The following is a 20381-nucleotide window of genomic DNA, read 5'->3' on the forward strand; positions in this document are numbered from 1 at the left end:
ACAATATCTTTAAAAACGCAAGACTTGTTTCGTAATGTAAAGCATTCGTCGGGGAGAACAGCTTGCTGAGAATATTGACAGAGGCATTTAATCTCTTGCTTAAGCATAAATCCACACACAGATCACAATGGTCTTGAATTTCACAAACATTTCACACACCTGTGAAATCTGACTGGCTCGTGAGAGGTGTGTGAAGTTGTTCTGTGCTTCTGGAAACATCTTCCTTGTGCTAAAAGGGTTCCAAAAGGGTCCTTCGGCTGTCCCCATAGGAGAACCCTTTTTGGTTCCAAGTAGAAGCCTTTTTGGTTCCAAGTATAACTCTTTTGGGTTCCATGTAGAACCCTCTGGGCTCTATTTTAACTAACCTAACACAATGGTAAATCTAAGTGCAGGCGGTAGTGCTATTGGTTCAGGGGTGTGTCAGAAATATTTTTTTTGCTATTTTCACTGTCACAATTATCAGAGAGCTTGCTGGCGTTGGCGTGAAAGGGCTGGGCTTTGATGAATAAATACGTTGTAGGTGTGTCGAGGCTTGGCCCCTCACTGGCCAATCAGAACGTGCTCCATATGCTGGGTGCTTCAAGTTGTGTACTTACGATCTTTTATGTATTGCCGTGGAATCAACTCCGATTCCAATGTTAGTTCGTTATAGTTTGTTAAATGGCTTACAGAAATGAAATAACAAAATGTAGACCTAAATAGGTTAACTTAAATCCATTTGCAGTCCACATTGTTCTAAGTAATTGTGTGGCTTTAATAGCATTCACACTGATATAGGGGCTAGACCTACTGTAAATTGCATTATGGCTGAGCATGGACATGACAAATATTGTCAATAAGCACGATTAAATTCATTATTGATAAGGCCTAACAAGAGAACAAAAAATTCTAATCAATTTCTAAAACAAAACAACTTGCTTTAAATAGGTCATGTCACACTTACAGGCACCGTCATTTCTCATATTAAAACAACGCAGACCATGGAGTTTTACGCACATCCAAAATGGTTCCTGCAAGGCTAAAATAATGTGGGCCTACCTACAATGCATACAGCGCCTTCAGGAAAGTATTCAGACCCCTTGACTTTTTCCACGTTTTGTTCCCTTACGGCTTTATTCTAAAAGGGATTAAATAAAAAAAATCCTCATCAATCTACACACAATACCCCATAATGACAAAGAGAGAATCGTTTTTTTGTGACATTTATGCAAATTAATAAAATAAAAAAAACAGATACCTTATTTACATAAATATTCAGACCCTTTGCTATGAGACTCAAAATTGAGCTCAGGTGCATCCTGTTTCCATTGGTCATCCTTGAGTCCACCTGTGGTAAATTAAAATGATTGGACATGATTTGGAAAGGCACACACCTGTCTATATAAGGACCCACAGTTGACAGTGCATATCAGAGTAAAAACCAAGCCATAAGGTCAAAGGAATTGTCCGTAGAGCTCCAAGGCAGGATTGTGTCGAGGCACAGATCTGAGGAAGGCTACCAAAACATTTCTACAGCATTGAAGGTCTCCAAGAACACTGTGGCCTCCATCATTATTAAATGGAAGAAGTTTAGAACCCCCAAGACTCTTCCTAGAGCTGGCCGCCCGGCCAAACTAAGCAATCGGGAGAGAAGAGCCTTGGTCAGGGAAGTGACCAAGAACCCGATGGTCACTCTGACAGAGCTCCAGAGTTCCTCTGTGGAGATGGGAGAACCTCCCAGAAGGACAACCATCTCTGCAGCACTCCACCAATCAGGCCTTTATGGTAGAGTGGCCAGACGGAAGCCACTCCTCAGTAAAAGTCACATGACAGCCCGCATGGAGAAACAAGATGATCTTGTCTGATGAAACCAAGATTGAACTCTTTGGCCTGAATGCCAAGTGTCATGTCTGGAGGAAACCTGGCACCATCCCTATGGTGAAGTATGGTGGAGGCAGCATCATGCGGGGATGTTTTTCAGCGGCAGGGACTGGGAGACTAGTCAGGATCAAGGGCAAAGGTGAACAGAGCAAAGTACAGAGAGATCCTTGATGAGAACCTACTGCAGAGCGCGCAGGACCTCAGACAGGTGCGAAAGTTCACCTTCCAACAGGAGAACGACCCTAAGCACACAGCCAAGACAACGCAGGAGTGGCTTCGGGACAAGTCTCTGAATGTTCTTGAGTGGCCCAGCCAAAGCATGGACTTGAACCCAATCTAACATCTCTGGAGAGACCTGAAAACAGCTGTGCAGCGACGCTCCCCGTCCAACCTGACAGAGCTTGAGAGGATCTGCAGAGAATAATGGGAGAAACTCCCCAAATACAGGTGTACCAAGATTGTAGCGTTATACCCAGGAAGACTCAAGGCTGTAATCGCTACCAAAGGTGCTTCAACAAAGTACTGAGTAAAGGGTCTTATACTGAAATATCACATTTGCTGCATTGAGACGCATTGAGACGCATTGAGACGCATTGCCAATACGATTGAATTACCTGGTCATTTGAATGTGAAATAATTAGCTGACAAGTGGAAGCTAGGTGCTGGCAATTTATTAGCTAAACTATCTTGCAAAGTCGTTAGCTTTGTAGTTAGCTAAGACATTGTTGTTAGGTTGTTTGTAATTATGGAGAACCAGGAATGATTAAAAATCAAATCAATGAATATGTATACATATCCATGTATATAATTCCTCCTCATCATTTTTGGAATTTGTTATCATCTTTTTAATGATCACAAATGCATTATCAATGCATTCATTGTCAATTACTTTTGTAATTTAATCATGGGTTTATGTGTATGCATTTATTTAGTATTTTCCAAATGTTGTATTTATTTAGATATTTTAATATGTTTCCAGATGTATTTTGTTTCCACTCCTGGTGTTCCAGACCAGTAGTTTGCTGGTTCATATATATATATATATATATATATATATATATATTTATTATGCATTTTTCAAGTCCTTCATACTATTTTGGTAAAATTAACTACTTATTAATAATTTTTTGTATTTTCAGGCTCCAACACATCTAGTCCCTAGTGGAAGGACTTTGGGCCATTTGGGGAATAAAGCTCTCACACCGTTGTTCTCCAAGGTTTCTGTGCAAGGTATCATTTTGAAACCACGTTTTCACTACAGAGTTGAATAAAATCAAAACCTCTGCAAGAAAGCGTTTGGACCTCTTTTTTTCCCCAACTAGTCCTCTATTCAAATAGATTTGGGTTAGAATGGGAAAGTATTCACACAGAAAGTATTCAAACCCCTTGACTTTTTCCACATTTGTAGAGCACATCTGTTCTGAGAATCGTCGCCTCTTTCTCTCTCAGTGCATCAAAAAAATTTGAGCACGAGCACGCCGGGCAAAACGTAAGTACACACTCCCCTTCTCCCAGGATGCAGGCATGCATAACAAATCAACACAACATATTGATATATGAACCTGGTGAAATTCACATAGTACTTTAACAACTGTTACACGTACAGAATAAAAATATTCCAAAACATGTATCCTGTTTGCAACAAGGCACTAAAGTAATACTGAACAACAACAAAAAATTGGGGACAAATCCAATACAACACCTTACTGACTACCAGTCTCCATATTTTGAAACCGACGCTGAAAAACATCCCTACAGCATGATGCTGCCACCTTGCTTCACCGTAGGGATGGTATTGGCCAGGTTTCCTCCAGATGTGACGCTTGGCATTCAGGCCAAAGAGTTCAATCTTGGTTTCATCAGACCAGAGAATCTTGTTTCTTTCGGTGCCTTTTGGCAAACTCCAAGCGTGCTGTCCAGTGCCTCTTACTGAGGAGTGGCTTCCGTCTGGCCACTCTACCATAAAGGCCTGATTGGTGGAGTGCTGCAGAGATGGTTGTCCTTCTGGAAGGTTCTCCCATCTCCACAGAGGAACTCTGGAGCTCTGTCAGAGTAACCATCGAGTTCTTGGTCACCTCCCTGACCAAGGCCCTTCTCTCCCGATTGCATGATTTAGCCGGGCGGCCAGCTCTAGGAAGAGTCTTGGTGGTTCCACATTTTTTCCATTTAAGAATGACAGAGGCAAACTGTGTTCTTGGGGACCTTCAATGCTGCAGAAATGTTTTGGTACTCTTCCCCAGATCTGTGCCTAGACACAATCCTGTCTCAGCGCGTTACAGACAATTCCTTCAACCTCATGGTTTTTGCTCTGACATGCACTGTCAACTGTGGGGCCTTATATAGACAGGTGTGTGCCTTTTCAAATCATGTCCAATCAATTGAATTTACCACAGGTGGACTCCAATCAAGTTGTACAAACATCTCAAGGATGATCAATGGAAACAGGATGCACCTGAGCTCAATTTTGAGTCTTATAGCAAAGGGTCTGAATACTTATGTAAATAAGGTATCCATTTTTAATTTTGAATACATTTTCTACATTTTCTAAAAACCTGTTTTTGCTTTGTCATTATGGGGTATTGTGTATAGATTGAGGAAATGTTTTTATTTAATCCTTTTTAGAATAAGGCTGTAACGTAATAAAATGTGAAAAAAAGTGAAGGGGTCTGAATACTTTCCGAATGCAAGGTACACTACATGACCAAAAGTATGTGCTCATCAAACATCTCATTCCAAAATCATGGGCATTAATACGGATTTGGCTGGCAGGGATGTTCCTGTCCCATCGCGCACTTGTGACTCCTGTGGCGTGCCTGGCGCAATGCATGCTGACACGGTCACCAGATGTACGGTGTTTCCTCTGACACATTGTTGCTGGCTTCCGGGTTTAGCGGCCGTTGTGTCAAGAAGCAGTGCAGCTTGGCTGGGATGTGTTTTGGAGGACGCACGGCTCTCGACCTTCGCCTCTCCCGAGTCCGTACGGGATTCGCAGCGATGGTACAGGACTGTAACTACTAATTGGATACCACAAAACTGGTTAAAAATAAAATTATAATAAAATATAATAAACAAATAAGATGTCCCGTCACTGGAACTAAAGGGCCAAGCCCGAACCATGAAAAACAGCCCCAGACCATTATTCCTCCTCCACCAAACTTTACAGTTGGCACTATGCATTGGGGCAGGTAGCGTTCTCCTGGCATCTGCCAAACACAGATTTGTCCGTTAGACTGCCAGATGGTGATGCATGATTCATCACTCCAGAGAACGCGTTTCCACTGCTCCAGAGTCCAATGGTGGTGAGCTTTACACCACTCCAACTGACGCTTGGCATTGTACATGGTGATCTTAGGCTTGTGTGTGCGGCTGCTCAGCTCCTGCTCGGAAACCCATTTCATGAAGCTCCCGACGAACAGTTATTGTGCTGATGTTGCTTCCAGAGGCAGTTTGGAACTCGGTAGTGAGTGTTGCAACCGAGAACAGACCATTTTTACGCGCTACACACTTCAGCACTCTGCGTTCCTGTTCTGTGAGCTTGTGTGACCTACCACTTCACAGCGGAGCCGTTTTTGTTGCTTCTAGATGTTTCCACTTCACAACAGCAGCACTTACAGTTGACCGGAACAGCTCTAGGAGGGCAGAAATTGGACAAACTGACTTGTTGGAAAGGTGGCATCATATGACGGTGCCATGTTGAAAGTCTCTGAGCCCTTCGGTAAGTCCATTCTACTGTCAATGTTTGTCTATGGAGATTGCAAGGCTCTGTGCTCAATTTCATGCAACTGTCAGCAACAGGTGTGACTGAAATAGCTTAATCCACTAATTTGAAGGGATGTCCACATACTTTTGTATAAATAGTGTATTAGTGTTTCCTTTTCTAGTTATTATTTTATTTTTTTCAAATGTTAGACTTTTTCTTCCCCTCTAACATTAAAGAGTATTTTGCTGGCTGTTTGTGTACATCATTGACTAAAATTCTGAGTAAGGTGTGGTTCGGTCCTATGAATTTCTCCACTCAGATGGTTTTGGAGTTGTAATTAATGCTGTGCCATGGTTTCAATTACTCATTTAAAAAAGCAAAAAAACAATCATGTCTCACGCAGGCTATATGACTCAGTTAGCCTGGGTAAACCACTGAACGCTGACGTAAAACAATGGTGAGCACAGCATTCAGTCTGGTTTAACCAGGCTATGACTTAGCAGGTGTAGAGATCTAAATTGAAGTCATTGATAATGACAGGCCCAAATCTTCGGTCTTGCCCTTGTGAGTCAAAAAGAGGACGGGGGAAAGGACATTTCAATTGCACGCTCCCACAAATCAAATGTATTTATATAGCCCTTCTTACATCAGCTAATATCTCAAAGTGCTGTACAGAAACCCAGCCTAAAACCCCAAACAGGGGTTAAGACCACATTCATCCATATACATGACACTGCACAATTCATATGAAACAGAGACTTTCATTCATCTCAGAAAACACATAGAGAAGTTCAACAACACAGTGTGTCCTCAATATAAATTATGGAATTGTGAAAACAAAGTGGGTGTCAGTGATGACATTCATATGGATGACAGTTCCTTGGAGGAAAGTTGCTCGAGTTTAGTATTTTGTTCTTTCTTCATTTACTGGGGATTCTGGGTTGTTTATTTCTCCTCTGTAAGGAGGAAACCAGATCCTGCAGGGTGTGTCTAGGCAGTTGTACAACTTATTAAGAAACAGCTCAACTTAAGTTAAATTTAGATACAGAACGTGTAGCGAAACAAAAAAACAACTGATCTGAGGGTATTCAATAAATAAGGACTGTTATGGACTGTGACCTCAGTGGTGTAACGTACTTAAGTAAAAATACTTTCAAGTACTATTTAAGTCATTTCTGGGGGTATCTGTACATTACTTTTACTTCACTACATTCCTAAAAAAATATGTACTTTTTAATTTCACTTGAGACCTTTTATTAGAAAAGGAATCTTTAACTTTTACTCAAGGATGACAATTGAGTCCTTTTCTATAAAAGGTATCTTTAACTTTTACTCAAGGATGACAATTGAGTCCTTTTCTATAAAAGGTATCTTTAACTTTTACTCAAGGATGACAATTGAGTCCTTTTTCCCACCACTGTGTGTCCTTATGGTTCACCTCGCTGGCGTGGTGATCGTGTTGTAGTGGGGCCACATATGACAGAGTAGCAGCCAGAAGAGCAATGTGAGGGTTTCTGGAAGGAGTCATCGGTCCCCCTTCTCCTGCACAACTGGCTCCTGCTGATGTTCCGCATTTATCTCACTCTGCGGAGGACAATGGATCAACTGTTACTTAACAAAGTGTCAATCAGAAGTTCACCCAAATCTTCCCATTGCCATTAATGCATAATTCATGTGAACGTAAAGACTAACACACACACAGATCTGAAGATAAGCTTGGGTCTATAAGGACAATGAGAAAATCACCAAATGTAATTATGACCTGGGATGTTTTCTTTTTTATGAAAGATAGTTGGAGGGGACATGCATTCAGAGGAACTTTGTGCTTGTAACCCTTCAATGATTGACTGTGGGGGAATCTCTATAGCTAGAGTGCCTACACGTCAATCAAAGGTCTTACATCACAGGGTAATACGGTACATCCCTATTCCAAAGCAACATTTTAGGAAATGCTGCAATGAATGTCCCACATTATACAAAAGTTCCCCCTGATCCAAGAGTCAAAGAATCAAAGGATTCTATCTTGATAGTTTTTTGTTGATAGTTTCCAGTTGTCTACTCCTCAAAAGCAATCACAAAAACAATAACACGCCACAAAAAAACAATCAAGATAGTGAATAAGTACTCATATAACAAGTTTACCAGAAGAGATCGGAGGATTATTTCACTGCTTGTTTCTATGGGCGCCGATTGTGTCGTAATCATTGCAACGGTGAAAATGACCATAGGGGCTGCATTTTCTCTCTTCTAAACAAAGTGGCGGAGGAGTCTGCAGTATTCAAGACAGACGTGAAACTATACCGAACAAAAACATTAACGCAACCTGCAACTATTTCAAAGATTTTACTGTGTTACAGTTAAGGAAATCAGTCAATTGAAATAAATAAATTAGGCCCTAATTTATTGATTTCACATGACTGGGAATACAGATATGCATCGGTTGGTCAAAGTCACCTTAATAAAAAATAAAAAAAAGTAGGGGCGTGCATCAGAAACCAATCAGTATCTGGTGTGACAAACCATTTGCCTCACGTCTTCTTCGCATAGAGTTGATCAGGCTAAAGGTTGTGGCCTGGGGAATGTTGTCCCCACTCCTCTTCAAGCTATGCAAAGTTGCTGGATATTGGCCGGAACTGGACCACGCTGTCGTACACATCGATCCAGAGCATCTCAAATATGCTCAAAGAGTGACATGTCTGGTGAGTATGCAGGTCATGGAAGAACGGGGACATTTTCAGCTTCCAGGAATTGTGTACAGATCCTTGCGACATGGGGCCGTGCATTATCATGCTGAAACATGAGGTTATGGTGGCGGGTGAATGGCGCGACAATGGGCCTCAGGATCTCGTTACGGTATTTCTGTGCGTTCAAACTGGCATCCGTAAAATGCAATTGGAGGCGGATTATTGGAGAGAAATGAACAATCAATTTTATGGCAACAGCTCTGGTAGACATTCCTGCAGTCAGCATGCCAATTGCATGTTTCCTCAATTTGAGAAGTGAAAACCTCCTGGAGTTTATTTAACATATCTTATATTATAATAAATAATCCGAATATGCAAAGTCTAACCATGTTTCAGGCTGATTTACAATGACTGCCTACCCCGGCCAAACCCGGACGAAGCTGGCCCAATTGTGCGCTGCCCTATAGCCTCTTACTTTTTTTTAAACGTTGTAAATATTTTTCTAATTCTATTTCTTGAACTGCATTGTTTAAAGGCTTGCAAGTAAGAATTTCACGGTAAAATTGAGGTACCTGTTGATTTTATCCATGTGACAAATACCATTTTATTTGATTTAGATGAGTAAACAAGCGTGTCTACTGTTCAATAGTTACAAATCACAGGAGTTCTGGCCACACTATCAATGATGTTGCAATAAATGAATCATTTCTCGTCTTGACGCTTTTTTTGTTGTCGGTAATGACGTACAGAATACACCATTTCCCAGCAACCCTTCCTTTACCCGCCCTACATTAAAATGAGAAGGTGGAGCTACAAAGACAACTCGGCGTTTCATTGGTCGGGTGAGCCGGCGTAGGGAACACGCGACAAAGAGATCATTCTTTCTTGTGCGTTTCCAACGTCGTCGCCGCCGCCGGTGAACAGGTACAAGACCGGTAAGAAAATATATTTCATTATATTTAAACGTATATGAACCACACCTGACATAGTCACAAATAATAGTATACAAAAAAAATTCGTATGTGGGATTTTAGTAAGAAGATACAAGATTGATTCGATCAGTAACGTTAGCTAACTAAAGTCGAGCTAGCGTACCCGCCGGTAAACTAGCTAGTTACACAATGCAGTGAAGAGGACCACGAGTTGCTTCGGCATTAGCCACCAGTTAGCTGAATCATTACTTGGAGTCTGACTCAATCGTTTTGTGGGGGTGGGGGGATTTATAGCCAGCGGAATTTATTGGCATCTGTCAAATCAAAGGACATGAAGGCCCACACGGGATTCCTGGATTTGTGATAAGATTTTATAACTATATTCGGACGTAATTTTAGCTAGACAATTTTACCTTTGGTTGAATAACCGTTGTGTGTGTGTATATATATTTTTCGACCTAGCCGTTTAGCTAGCGAACATTAGCTTGGTCATTTAGGGGCCTCTATTTATCAACCTCAATATATAATGGCCCTGGGCGCCAGTTTCGCATCTAGTTAACTACCGCAGTTGGGCTATTTGATTAAATTATGTAGCTACTAGTTACGCACAGTTCTTACAGGATATTGGTTAAAATAGCCAACTAGGTAAATGGCAGGAAATGCGTGTGAGGACGACACGTGAGATTACATTACCCACCTGTCTTAACTACCCCGGTTCTTCAGCGCTTACCGCTATGCTGTAAGAACGAACTAGCTAGCTTCCCTTGTAGGAAATTATGCTGGCATTAATTGGTGTTGAGTAACGATGCTAGGCCCGGAATGTACTGATGTTGCAATCACCACGGCACCAATATAATTAGCTAGTTACATACCGTTAGCGATCTTGGCGTAAAATTCATCAGCTGTGTAACCAGATATGAACTGGCAATTTCCAATGTCTCGTCTTTGCTTGCGATTCATATGAATGGAAACCAATGATGTCTATGAACACCAGCTTGTGTTAATACGATGTAGCTAATGAGGCTTTGAAGCCACTGGCCTCCATATTGGTGCTCCTCAGTAGGCCCAGTCCTCCATAGAAATTAATGGAATTCTGCAGTATTTCAATATCATTTAAGCACCAAATTACATGTATTTGTAGTGGGAGCAGTTAAATTGGTACAAAAATGTTGTTCTTTTTACCCCTTTTTCTCCCCAATTTCATGATTTCCAATTGGTAGTTAGTCTTGTCCCATCGCTGCAACTCCCGTACGGACTCGGGCGAGGTGAAGGTCGAGAGCCATGTGTCCTCAAACTCGACCCTGCTGCACTGCTTCTTGACACACTGCTCGCTTAACCCGGAAGCCAGCCGCACCTATGTGTCGGAGGAAACACAGTCCAGCTGGCGACCAAATTCAGCGTGCATGCACCCGGCCCGCCACAAGGAGTCTCTAGAGCACGATGGGACAAGGACATCCCGGCCGGCTAAACCCTCCCCTAACCCGGACGACACTGGGCCAATTGTGTGCCGCCTCATGGGACTCGTGGCCAGCTGCGACACATCCTGGGATCAAACCCGGGTCTGTAGTGATGAATCTAGCATGGTGATGCAGTGCCTTGGATCACTGTGTCACTCGGGAGGCCATGTTTATATATATTTTTTAATGTTTAGGTTACATAATATAATACTAAAATATGCATTGAGGAGTCTAATAGAATATACAGACACGCTTTCAAATATTTTTTTACTTTGGAATACCAAAATGGCTGTGCGGTGGCTTCAAAACAGTGCCCCCTGTATGTCATCTAGGGTTAATACATATCATTAATTGCAACTAAGGCTGGAAGGGAGGACTTGCAAGACTTCCACTAAAGCCCGATCAAGTGGGGCTTTATCAGGGTTAAATGCATTGAATTTCCCATTTAGCTGGTCAGCAACAAGTCACCTTTAATCTAACACAGGCAACCCCTTAAGTCAACCATTTATATAATATTACTTTAATTTGTTTACTCTTATGCCAGCTAATGGAAATTAGGTGTTGGCTTGCTACTCTTTTCCATTTTAGTGGCTGCATCAAACAATATAAAATTACTTTCACCCTAAGACTGCTTAGCTACCGTATTAGCCTCTCTGATAATCCAGATGCAGGGAACACAACGTCACTGACCCAGTTTCCCCTGCTTTGTCCCCCTTCTCGCTGTGTCTTCAGGTTGAATTTTTTTCCCTCGAGGTCCTCAGCAGCCATGCCCTCCGACCTGGCCAAGAAGAAGGCGCAGAAGAAGAAGGAAGCCGCCAAATCCCGACAGAAGGCCAAAAAACCAGGAGAGGACGGAGAGGGAGAGATACCAGAGCAAGGCCAGCAGAATGGAGCAGAAAGCAACGGTAATAGTTGTCTATCATAGAGGAACTAAAGGGCTCAAGTCTAAATCCTCTTCACAGCTACATTAGGTGCTCAGAGATGTGTTTTGTTTTCTTCTTGCACTAAAATGTAAATAGCTCTTGAGCGTCTGCTAAATTACTCTGTCATGTAAGTGGGTGGGTGGTTGGTATCTCATGTTAAATATGGGTTGACTGGTACACATGTCTGTCAGTGGAGATGGATAACCCCTTTTTTTTTCATGTATAAAATGACAAACTAAACATCTCACTGTGTCACAGGAGTGGATATGCTGACCAAGGAGATGGACGAGTTTGAGCTGAAGAAAACAGAGGCGCGGGCTGTAACCGGCGTCCTGGCGTCGCACCCCAACAGCACGGACGTCCACGTCGCCAGCTTGTCGCTCACCTTCCACGGGCAAGAGCTGTTGCAGGACACCAGCCTGGAGCTCAACTCGGGCCGGCGCTATGGCCTCATTGGCCTCAACGGCACTGGTAAGTAGTTACCGCCGCCTGAGTTGTGTTCAATGGGCATAAAACGGAAGAAACGCCTCAAATTACATTTTGGGTAGAAACACAAATGTACATTTTTTTTTCATTGCAAAACATTTTGCTCTAATGAACATGACCCAGTGCCTTTGGGACACCTTTTTTGCCATGTAATCTTCAGTAGTGGGTACGCTTTTCAACCATCTCAGCCGTTTATTGGAACAATGGGGCGGCAGGGTAGCCTAATGGTTAGAGCGTTGGGCTAGTAACCGAAAGGTTGCAAGTACGAATCCCTGACAAGGTACAAATCTGTCGTTCTGCCCCTGAACAGGCAGTTAACTCACTGTTCCTAGGCCGTCATTGAAAATAAGAATTTGTTCTTAACTGACTTGCCTAGTTAAATAAAGGTCAAATAAAAAATGTCCACCTTATTTACGTATACAACATTTGACCTCCTATGGGGACTCTACTTTTTCCAGGTAAATCCATGTTGCTGTCAGCCATTGGCCACCGCGAGATACCTATCCCAGAGCACATTGACATCTACCACCTGACCCGTGAGATGGCGCCCAGCGACAAGACGGCCCTGCAGTGTGTCATGGAGGTGGACGCGGAGAGGATCCATCTGGAGAAGGAGGCCGAGCGCCTGGCCTCCGAGGACTGTGAGTGTTTTGCATTCGTCCTTCGTCTACTTCGCCCTCATAGGAAGACCATTGCTAAAACTGTCTCAAATGGAGCAGTTTAAGGTTGTTCCTATTTATCTAAACGTTTTGTACCTTGCTGTGGTGATAGCGATTGCCTTTTTATAATGGTGGATGGGTTGTGGTAATTTAAGAGTATTTCCACGTTACCATGGGAACTGTGCTCACCGTGGCAGCTTCCCTTCCTAGGCGTGGTACACTACTTCCCAGGTCCCGAACAGTCCTACAGAATGAGTTCCCTTCGTGATGTAGCGTCGGGCAACGGGCACAAAGGCTTATTTGGTGGCATGACAACCGTGATTACATTTCACCCCCCCCCCCCCCCCCCCCCAACCAGTTAAAATGAAAACCGTTGAGTGGAAGTTCCCTCCCTTCTGTCCACCACTCCAACTCACCACCTTTCTCTTTTCCTACGCTCTCTCTCTCCTTTTTCTCTCCCCTAAAGCTGAGTGTGAGAAGCTGATGGAGCTGTACGAGCGTCTGGAGGAGCTGGACGCAGACAAGGCCGAGGTGCGGGCCTCCCAGATCCTCCACGGCCTGGGCTTTACTGCCGCCATGCAGCAGAAGAAGCTTAAGGATTTCAGCGGAGGCTGGAGGATGCGTGTCGCTCTGGCCAGGTAAAACCCACCCTGTACAATACAAACCTGCTGATCTAGGATCAGGAGTGCTGATCTAGGATCAGGTCTTCATTATCCACAGCTCTGGGTCTGTATTGATAAAACATCTCAGTGAAGGAGTGCTGATCTAGGATCTGTTATATAACCTTTGAATCATAACAGGTAGACACCTTTTTTGATCCTAGATCAGCAATCCTACTGTGAGACACTTTATGAATGCAGGCCTTGAGCCCAGTCTTTTTCATAGACTCTCAAGCATCGCTACAGAAATTCCCTTTTTAACATCTGTCTAGAAGAAATGTCAGATCTTCATGAAAGGGGTAGGAGCCAATGCCGCTAGGGTTCTGAAGGGCCTAGCGCTATGGGATATATATATATATTTTAATGCTGCGTAGGCGTTTGCCTCAGAACTGTTTGGGAAGTGATGTAAAGAAAGGCCGAATGATAGCGCCGCCGCCAAGCAGTATGTTCACAGTGTGGCGGCGCGGTGACAAAAATGGACCGAAGCGTTTATCTGATCCCTACAGTTCTGGGCACTCTACTCTTTGTGTTCCCTTTCACTTTGCCCAGATGCCTTTAGTCATTAAAAACTATTTATAGATTTAAAAGGTTTTAAGATTTAAAAAATAAATCACACATCAATAAGAACCTAAGAGTGAATGGGTGTTTTTCATTTACAAATGCCCTGTTTTTTTATTTTTTATGTTTTGGGTCATCTCCCCCCCCACCCCCCAAAAAGTAATGTTTTGTTTGTGTTCCTCGACTCCAGAGCCTTGTTCTTGAAGCCCTTCATGTTGCTGCTGGATGAGCCCACCAACCACTTGGACTTGGATGCCTGTGTGTGGCTGGAGGAAGAGCTTAGCCAGTAAGGCCCATTACCTGTGTGTGTAAGATGTAGGACATTACTTTTCTAGACAGATTTGTGCCGTTTTTATCATTTATTTTTATTAACTCGAAAAGCCACCGTTGATTGGTTGACGGCAGCTTTCTGCTATGACCTACAGAGGTAAACTAGGAAATTGTGTAAATGTGTTTCCGCCTTTAAGATATTACTGCTGCTGTGACATGATGTAAACAAAAGGCCGAATTATAGTGTCCCTGCCTGGCAGTATGTTGTCAGTGAGGGGGCGCGTTGACAAAAACTAGACCGAAGCGTTTATCTGATCCCAGCAGTATGCCAAAGTGTAGAACGAACACCACGGGGTTTGTTAGTTCCAACATGAGATGTTTTAGACATTACTCATGGAGTTTACTAATCTGTGCTAACCACTAGCTATATACTTTGACTATAATCCTTTACATTTGGATGAAGAATCCCCATGTTTGGTGTAACTCAAGATTAGCTTTGTCTGTATTTTGAAGTGTCCAAACAATTCTCTCTCCAATTCAACAGATTTAAACGTATTTTGGTCCTGATTTCCCATTCGCAAGACTTCCTTAACGGCGTGTGCACCAACATCATGCACTTACACGAGCGCAAGCTGAAATACTACACGGTAAGAGCAACTGCACCCTGCAACTAGCCAACATGGACCAATGGGATGTTTGTCTGGTTTAGAATAATGCTCCAAGTCAGAGCAGTTGCATTTCCTGTCTTCAGTTGATAAATAAAACACCAGTTTATCATACTTACCAGGGCCTAAAATTAACACCTACCAAACATGGGTAGAACTTGGCATTGGCGGGTAAGTATGTCTAATTCACCATCCATGTGAATTACAGGGATGTAAAACAAATTTGTGCACAAATTGTGAGAAATACGTTTTTTTGTGCGTATGGAACATTTCAGGGATTGTTTTATTTCAGCTCATGAAACATGGGACCAACACTTCTTGTGTCTTATATTTTTGTTCAGTGTAAAATTAAATCGAACATATACCACATCACTTATTATTTGCAATACATTTGTTTTTAGAAACATTACTAAGCATGCTCATGTTGTGTAATTATTGCAAAAATATTTTGTCTGGGGAAAGAAAACAAAAATCTGTGGCTGGTAGAAATTATATCTACCTGCCACCATGATTGGCATACAAAAAAGTTAGTTTTACACCCTGATACTTTCTCAGACTTCAACCATCTAGTAGTTTTATATTGTATTTGCCCATGGTTAGTTACTCTGGATAAAAGTAAGTATATTCAAGTCATAAGAACAAAGGAAAATGACTCCGGTGTACGAGTACATCCCATTTCAAGTGTCAAATGGTACTCGTGTAAAGACAAATTCCTGGTAGGGCAGGGATGGGCAACTTTGATTGGGGGGGGGGCACAAAATATGATGACGAGCTGCACTTGTGTCTGTGTACCAACATCCATCCTCCCCCTGACATGGGCTAGTTTAATTGAGTGACTATCAGTGACTGACACAACAAGACAAACTACTGATGGACAACCAAATTTCGACAAAATTGGACCTTGTGTATTCTACTCTTGATCCGAGGGCCTTCAAAGGGGGACCACCAGTTGCCTATCCCTGTGGTAGGGTAACTGTTTGTTTACATCCTGATAGGGCAACTGTTTTACTTCCTGGTAGGGCAACTGTTTGTTTACTTCCTGATAGGGCAACTATGATCAGTACATAAAGACCAGGGAGGAGCTGGAAGAGAACCAGATGAAGAGATTCAACTGGGAGCAGGACCAGATCAAACACATGAAGGTATCTAAGATTCCCTTTCTATAAACATGCTTTCTCATTCACTAGTGGTTTGGCCATTTATTTATGTGAAATTCGGGCTGACGCCAGTATTATGTGAAGGATCAAGCATAGTGGTGGGTTATTTTGGAACCACCTAGGGTGTGGTTGTTTCATACAAACTGTTTTAAGTTGAATAAACTCATGTGACAAACAATGATGAGGGAGTGTTGGGAGTGAAGGGCTTCACCAAACAGTTATTTATTTTGTAAACCTCCCTTTCTCTCCTTACCACCCCACCAGAACTACATAGCCCGGTTTGGGCACGGCTCAGCCAAGCTGGCTCGCCAAGCCCAGAGTAAAGAGAAAACCCTGCAGAAGATGGTGGCCTCTGGCCTGACTGAGAGCGTTTCCAATGACAAAGTAAGTTTGTTTAGTGACTTTGACTCGGTGGACAAAGGTGACAGTGCTTCCCATATAGGGTTTGAACAGGTTCTTTTTTGGGGGGGGGGTGTGTAATTAGTTTTGACTTACAGCCCAGGGCAAGTCACATGGTCAGAATTATCTGGACTATAGTAAGTGGATATTACTGCAGGTAACTTTTATTTTAGAAAATTCTGAACATAGTTATGCTCTATTGTGATGCAAAGAAGTGTACAGTAGATGCCACAGAGTGAGTTAGTTCCAGGATAATAGATTTGTTTTTTATAGAATTGCAAAATAGAAACCAAAATCTCATAGCTCCATTCAGGGTGGTAGGTCACAAGGCAGGGATCATCCTCAGATCTGAAGACGGTAAGCTATATCCTAAACTCCTCCCCGAAGACACTAAGCTATATCCTAAACTCCTCCCCGAAGACAGTAAGCTCATTCTTCTCTTCTCCTTTAGACCCTGTCATTTTGTTTTCCTCCCTGTGGGAAGATTCCCCCTCCGGTCATCATGGTACAGAATGTCAGCTTCAAGTACTCCGATGACCAGGTAGGTGATTGTCCAACCTCTCACTTCTGACTGAATGTTTTTTTTTATCTATTTGTTTTATTTATGAGAAGAGAAATTCCAGCTCCGAACTACTCAATCATGGTTTTTTTGTGATATTGTTAGTGTGAATTTCTTATTTTTTCCCCTTGTTTGACATTTCAGCCCCATATATACAAGAACCTTGAGTTCGGCATAGACCTCGACACCCGAGTGGCCCTTGTGGGGCCCAACGGGGCCGGGAAATCCACATTGCTCAAACTTCTCACTGGAGAGGTGAGTCTTGACATGGTTATGATTATATGGTCATTTAGCTAACTAATTGTTCTGCTATTCGGCCCTGCCATGAGGCATTACCTTAATGGTACTGTTTTTACTGACAAGTGAGGGGCCAATGAGTAGAAACCATGTACGTTGTCACTTTTTTTTTCTTTCCATTTCCTGTTCAGTTGTCTTTTCTAGTTAAATGTCATTTTATTTTATTCAACTTCTCAAAAGTATACATGTTTCTGATCAGACATCCCGACTCACGTCTCGTCATTCTTTGTCCTCAGCTCCTCCCTACTGACGGTATGATCCGCAAGAACTCCCACGTCAAGATTGGCAGATATCACCAGGTACCGTACCATTTTAAAATGCACTAATAGCCTAAACTGTCTTGACAATTGTGTCCAGAAACACTTTTTTTTTGTGTGCTCCTACAATGGCAAAAAATTGGAGTAGACTGCAAATTTTGAGATGACGGGATGGTCAGTGGCATCTTTAGTTTTATTGAATTACTTGAAGTTAAAGTCATCCTCCAGTGATATTATTATTATTATTATTAAAACGAAGTCCCAACTATAAAAAGTGATGTACACATTAAGTTCTAGAGTCGATGTCTGCGTCCCTGCAGAAATCTAATTAGCGTTAAAATAAATCCATCAATCTGTCAGTTTAAGCTAGATATGTTTTATATTTTATTTTTTAAATTGATGTCTCAATCCACCGCATCCATCACGGGACAACTTCAGAAATTATACTTTTTTTTTTTTACAACTCTACACGATTCACATGGATGAACCTAACCTACTCCTTATTTCCCCTCTAAAGCATCTAACTGAGCAGCTGGAACTCGACCTCTCGCCCCTGGACTACATGATGAAGTGTTACCCAGAGATCAAGGAGAGGGAGGAGATGAGGAAGATCATTGGCCGTTATGGGCTGACGGGCAAACAGCAGGTCAGTTTGATCATTAGTGATCCTAAAACATTGTCATGTAGCAGGGTTTGATTGAGCCCGTCTGGCATGCCACGGGAGTGGTGTTTGTACTTTTGGGACTATTCCATTTGCACCATTCAAGCTCCAAGGGTAGCTTATGTATTTGGAGAGAAAAAAAACAATTCTATTTGAGCCCAGGTTTGCAGGGTTGTAGGTCATTTAAAATTAAACTGAAGTCGGAAATGTAATTAAACCCATAGATGAATTGGGGGGCTGTCTTACGACAATTTACATTTTAGTCATTTAGCAGACTCTTGTACAGAGTGACTATTAGTGATAAGTGCCTTGCTCAAGGGCACATCGGCAGATCTTTCACCTAGTCGGCTCAAAGATTGGACCCAACGACCTGTTGATTATTGGCCCAACGCTCTTAACCACTAGGTTACCTGCCGCCCTGATTTTACTGACATTGGTGGCAATTTTCTGCATTTTACCAGGTGAACCCCATCCGGAACCTGTCTGATGGGCAGAAGTGCCGGGTGTGCTTCGCCTGGCTGGCTGGTCAGAATGCCCACATGCTCTTCCTGGATGAGCCCACCAATCACTTGGACATCGAGACCATTGACGCCCTGGCCGACGCCATCAACGAGTATGAGGGCGGCATGATGTTGGTTAGCCACGACTTCAGGCTCATCCAGCAGGTTTGGATAAAAAGACTAGAACACTTTGTATGAAAGGGTTGTTTTTAAATACATTGTTGGACAACTGCCACACTGTCTGAATATACTCCATCATGCCATTGGCATACTGGTGCTGCACTGTTGCACTCCACTAATATACAGTAGCAGAGTCAACATTTTGAATGAGTTTATTATAAATAGTCCTAGTTTATATATACTTATGAGAAATCTTTGTTGGAAGAACTGGGATTGATGCACATTTGTCCCTTTTCAACCCCGTTTCTCCTTTTTGCTCCCTAGGTGGCCCAGGAGATCTGGGTTTGTGAAAAGCAGACGATCACCAAATGGAACCGGGACATCTTGGCTTACAAACACCATCTGAAAAAGAAGATTGACAAAAATTCGCACGGTGTATAAAAAAATAAAAAAAACTTATTTAAAAAAAAAAAAAACAACCTCCCCAGATTCAAGACTGTGGACTCCCAATTTCCCATTCCATCTTCACTTGACTATTTATCTCAAGAAGCATGTTGCTCCATTTCTTGATGCCCATTTCCTTCCTGCTTAAAGCCTCTTTACAGACTGCTGGAAGGTTGTGGTGCGTCCTACTTGCCTTCCATTGCTACCCCTTCAACAGGCATACATACGGTATCTTCATTTCTCTGATTTAAGAAGTATTAAAAAATAATGTATCCATTTTTAATGTAGTGGAGAACATGTGCACTTTGTTTTTAATTCACGGTTCATGACCTTTCCACAGATCAGATCTAGGTAGGATATAAACTGCCTGCAGGGTTGGGTAGGTAAAAATGAAATACGTTACTAGTTACCTGTTCAAAATTGTCATCAGTCTTTTGGATTACCCAAACTCGGTAATCTGACTTACTTTTGATAACTTTCCCCTTTAGGAGGCATTTGAAGACAAATGATCCATAAAACGCATTTGTCGCCATCGGTGGTCTGACTTGTCAGACTCACTCAGGTGGAACAAATTTAAACATGCCCCCCCCAATGCTGAATTGTCATTGAGAAAGGTGTTTTTTTTTTTTTTTGTGATCATACTTTTTAAATCTAAAAAGTAATCTAGTTCAAGTGTGTAATCTGATTACAATATTTTTTGCTGGGAACGTAACTGATTAGTTTTTAGTAATCAGATTACATGTAATCAGTTACTTGCCGCCCGGTTTTTAGTTTCCTTTCACTTTTTAAAAGAGCTTTATTATTTTGTCATTATTTAACACTGTACCAGCAATAATGGGAATGTCTGAAATAAAGGAGCAAAATAACTGACGTGGTCTGTTTTTAGTAACATGACAATGATTAACTTTGATTTCATCAGTAAGTTGACAGTGCTTTCTTTTTAAAGTGTCTTTTTAACCTTTTTGAAATTTGTCTAGATATTTCAAATTGATTGGCGTTAGAGCCCACACACTAGGTTTGGTTAGCTCTTAGCAGGGCTAGGCCATGTCAACGTCTGCCTCGCATCCTCCCTTAATTAAGACATTTGCTTGAAAAATTAGCAAAGCAGCAATATAATTTGTCCCTCTTGAGATG

General features: G+C 42.2%; 1 protein-coding gene across 2 annotated transcripts; it reads left to right on the forward strand.

Annotated features, from left to right (window-relative positions):
• Nucleotides 1-8092: 8092 nt before the first annotated feature.
• LOC139375809 (ATP-binding cassette sub-family F member 2-like) lies at nucleotides 8093-20114 on the forward strand. 2 transcript variants are annotated; one of them, XM_071117684.1, is made up of 16 exons: nucleotides 8093-8259; nucleotides 8994-9179; nucleotides 11366-11538; nucleotides 11815-12027; nucleotides 12501-12683; nucleotides 13168-13339; nucleotides 14109-14204; nucleotides 14733-14835; nucleotides 15900-15995; nucleotides 16275-16394; nucleotides 16861-16950; nucleotides 17113-17223; nucleotides 17502-17564; nucleotides 18040-18168; nucleotides 18645-18848; nucleotides 19128-20114. In XM_071117684.1, the coding sequence occupies exons 3-16, from the start codon at nucleotides 11400-11402 to the stop codon at nucleotides 19242-19244; spliced, it is 1836 nt and encodes a 611-aa protein (XP_070973785.1). In that variant the 5' UTR covers nucleotides 8093-8259; nucleotides 8994-9179; nucleotides 11366-11399; the 3' UTR covers nucleotides 19245-20114. The 2 variants fall into 2 exon arrangements, with proteins under 2 accessions (XP_070973785.1, XP_070973783.1); XM_071117682.1 differs by lacking the exon at nucleotides 8093-8259 and adding an exon at nucleotides 10397-10735 and having other exon boundaries at nucleotides 9122-9179.
• Nucleotides 20115-20381: the final 267 nt, after the last annotated feature.

This window comes from Oncorhynchus clarkii, chromosome 20 (assembly GCF_045791955.1).
Source record: "Oncorhynchus clarkii lewisi isolate Uvic-CL-2024 chromosome 20, UVic_Ocla_1.0, whole genome shotgun sequence".
In the NCBI taxonomy this organism is placed as follows: domain Eukaryota; kingdom Metazoa; phylum Chordata; class Actinopteri; order Salmoniformes; family Salmonidae; genus Oncorhynchus; species Oncorhynchus clarkii.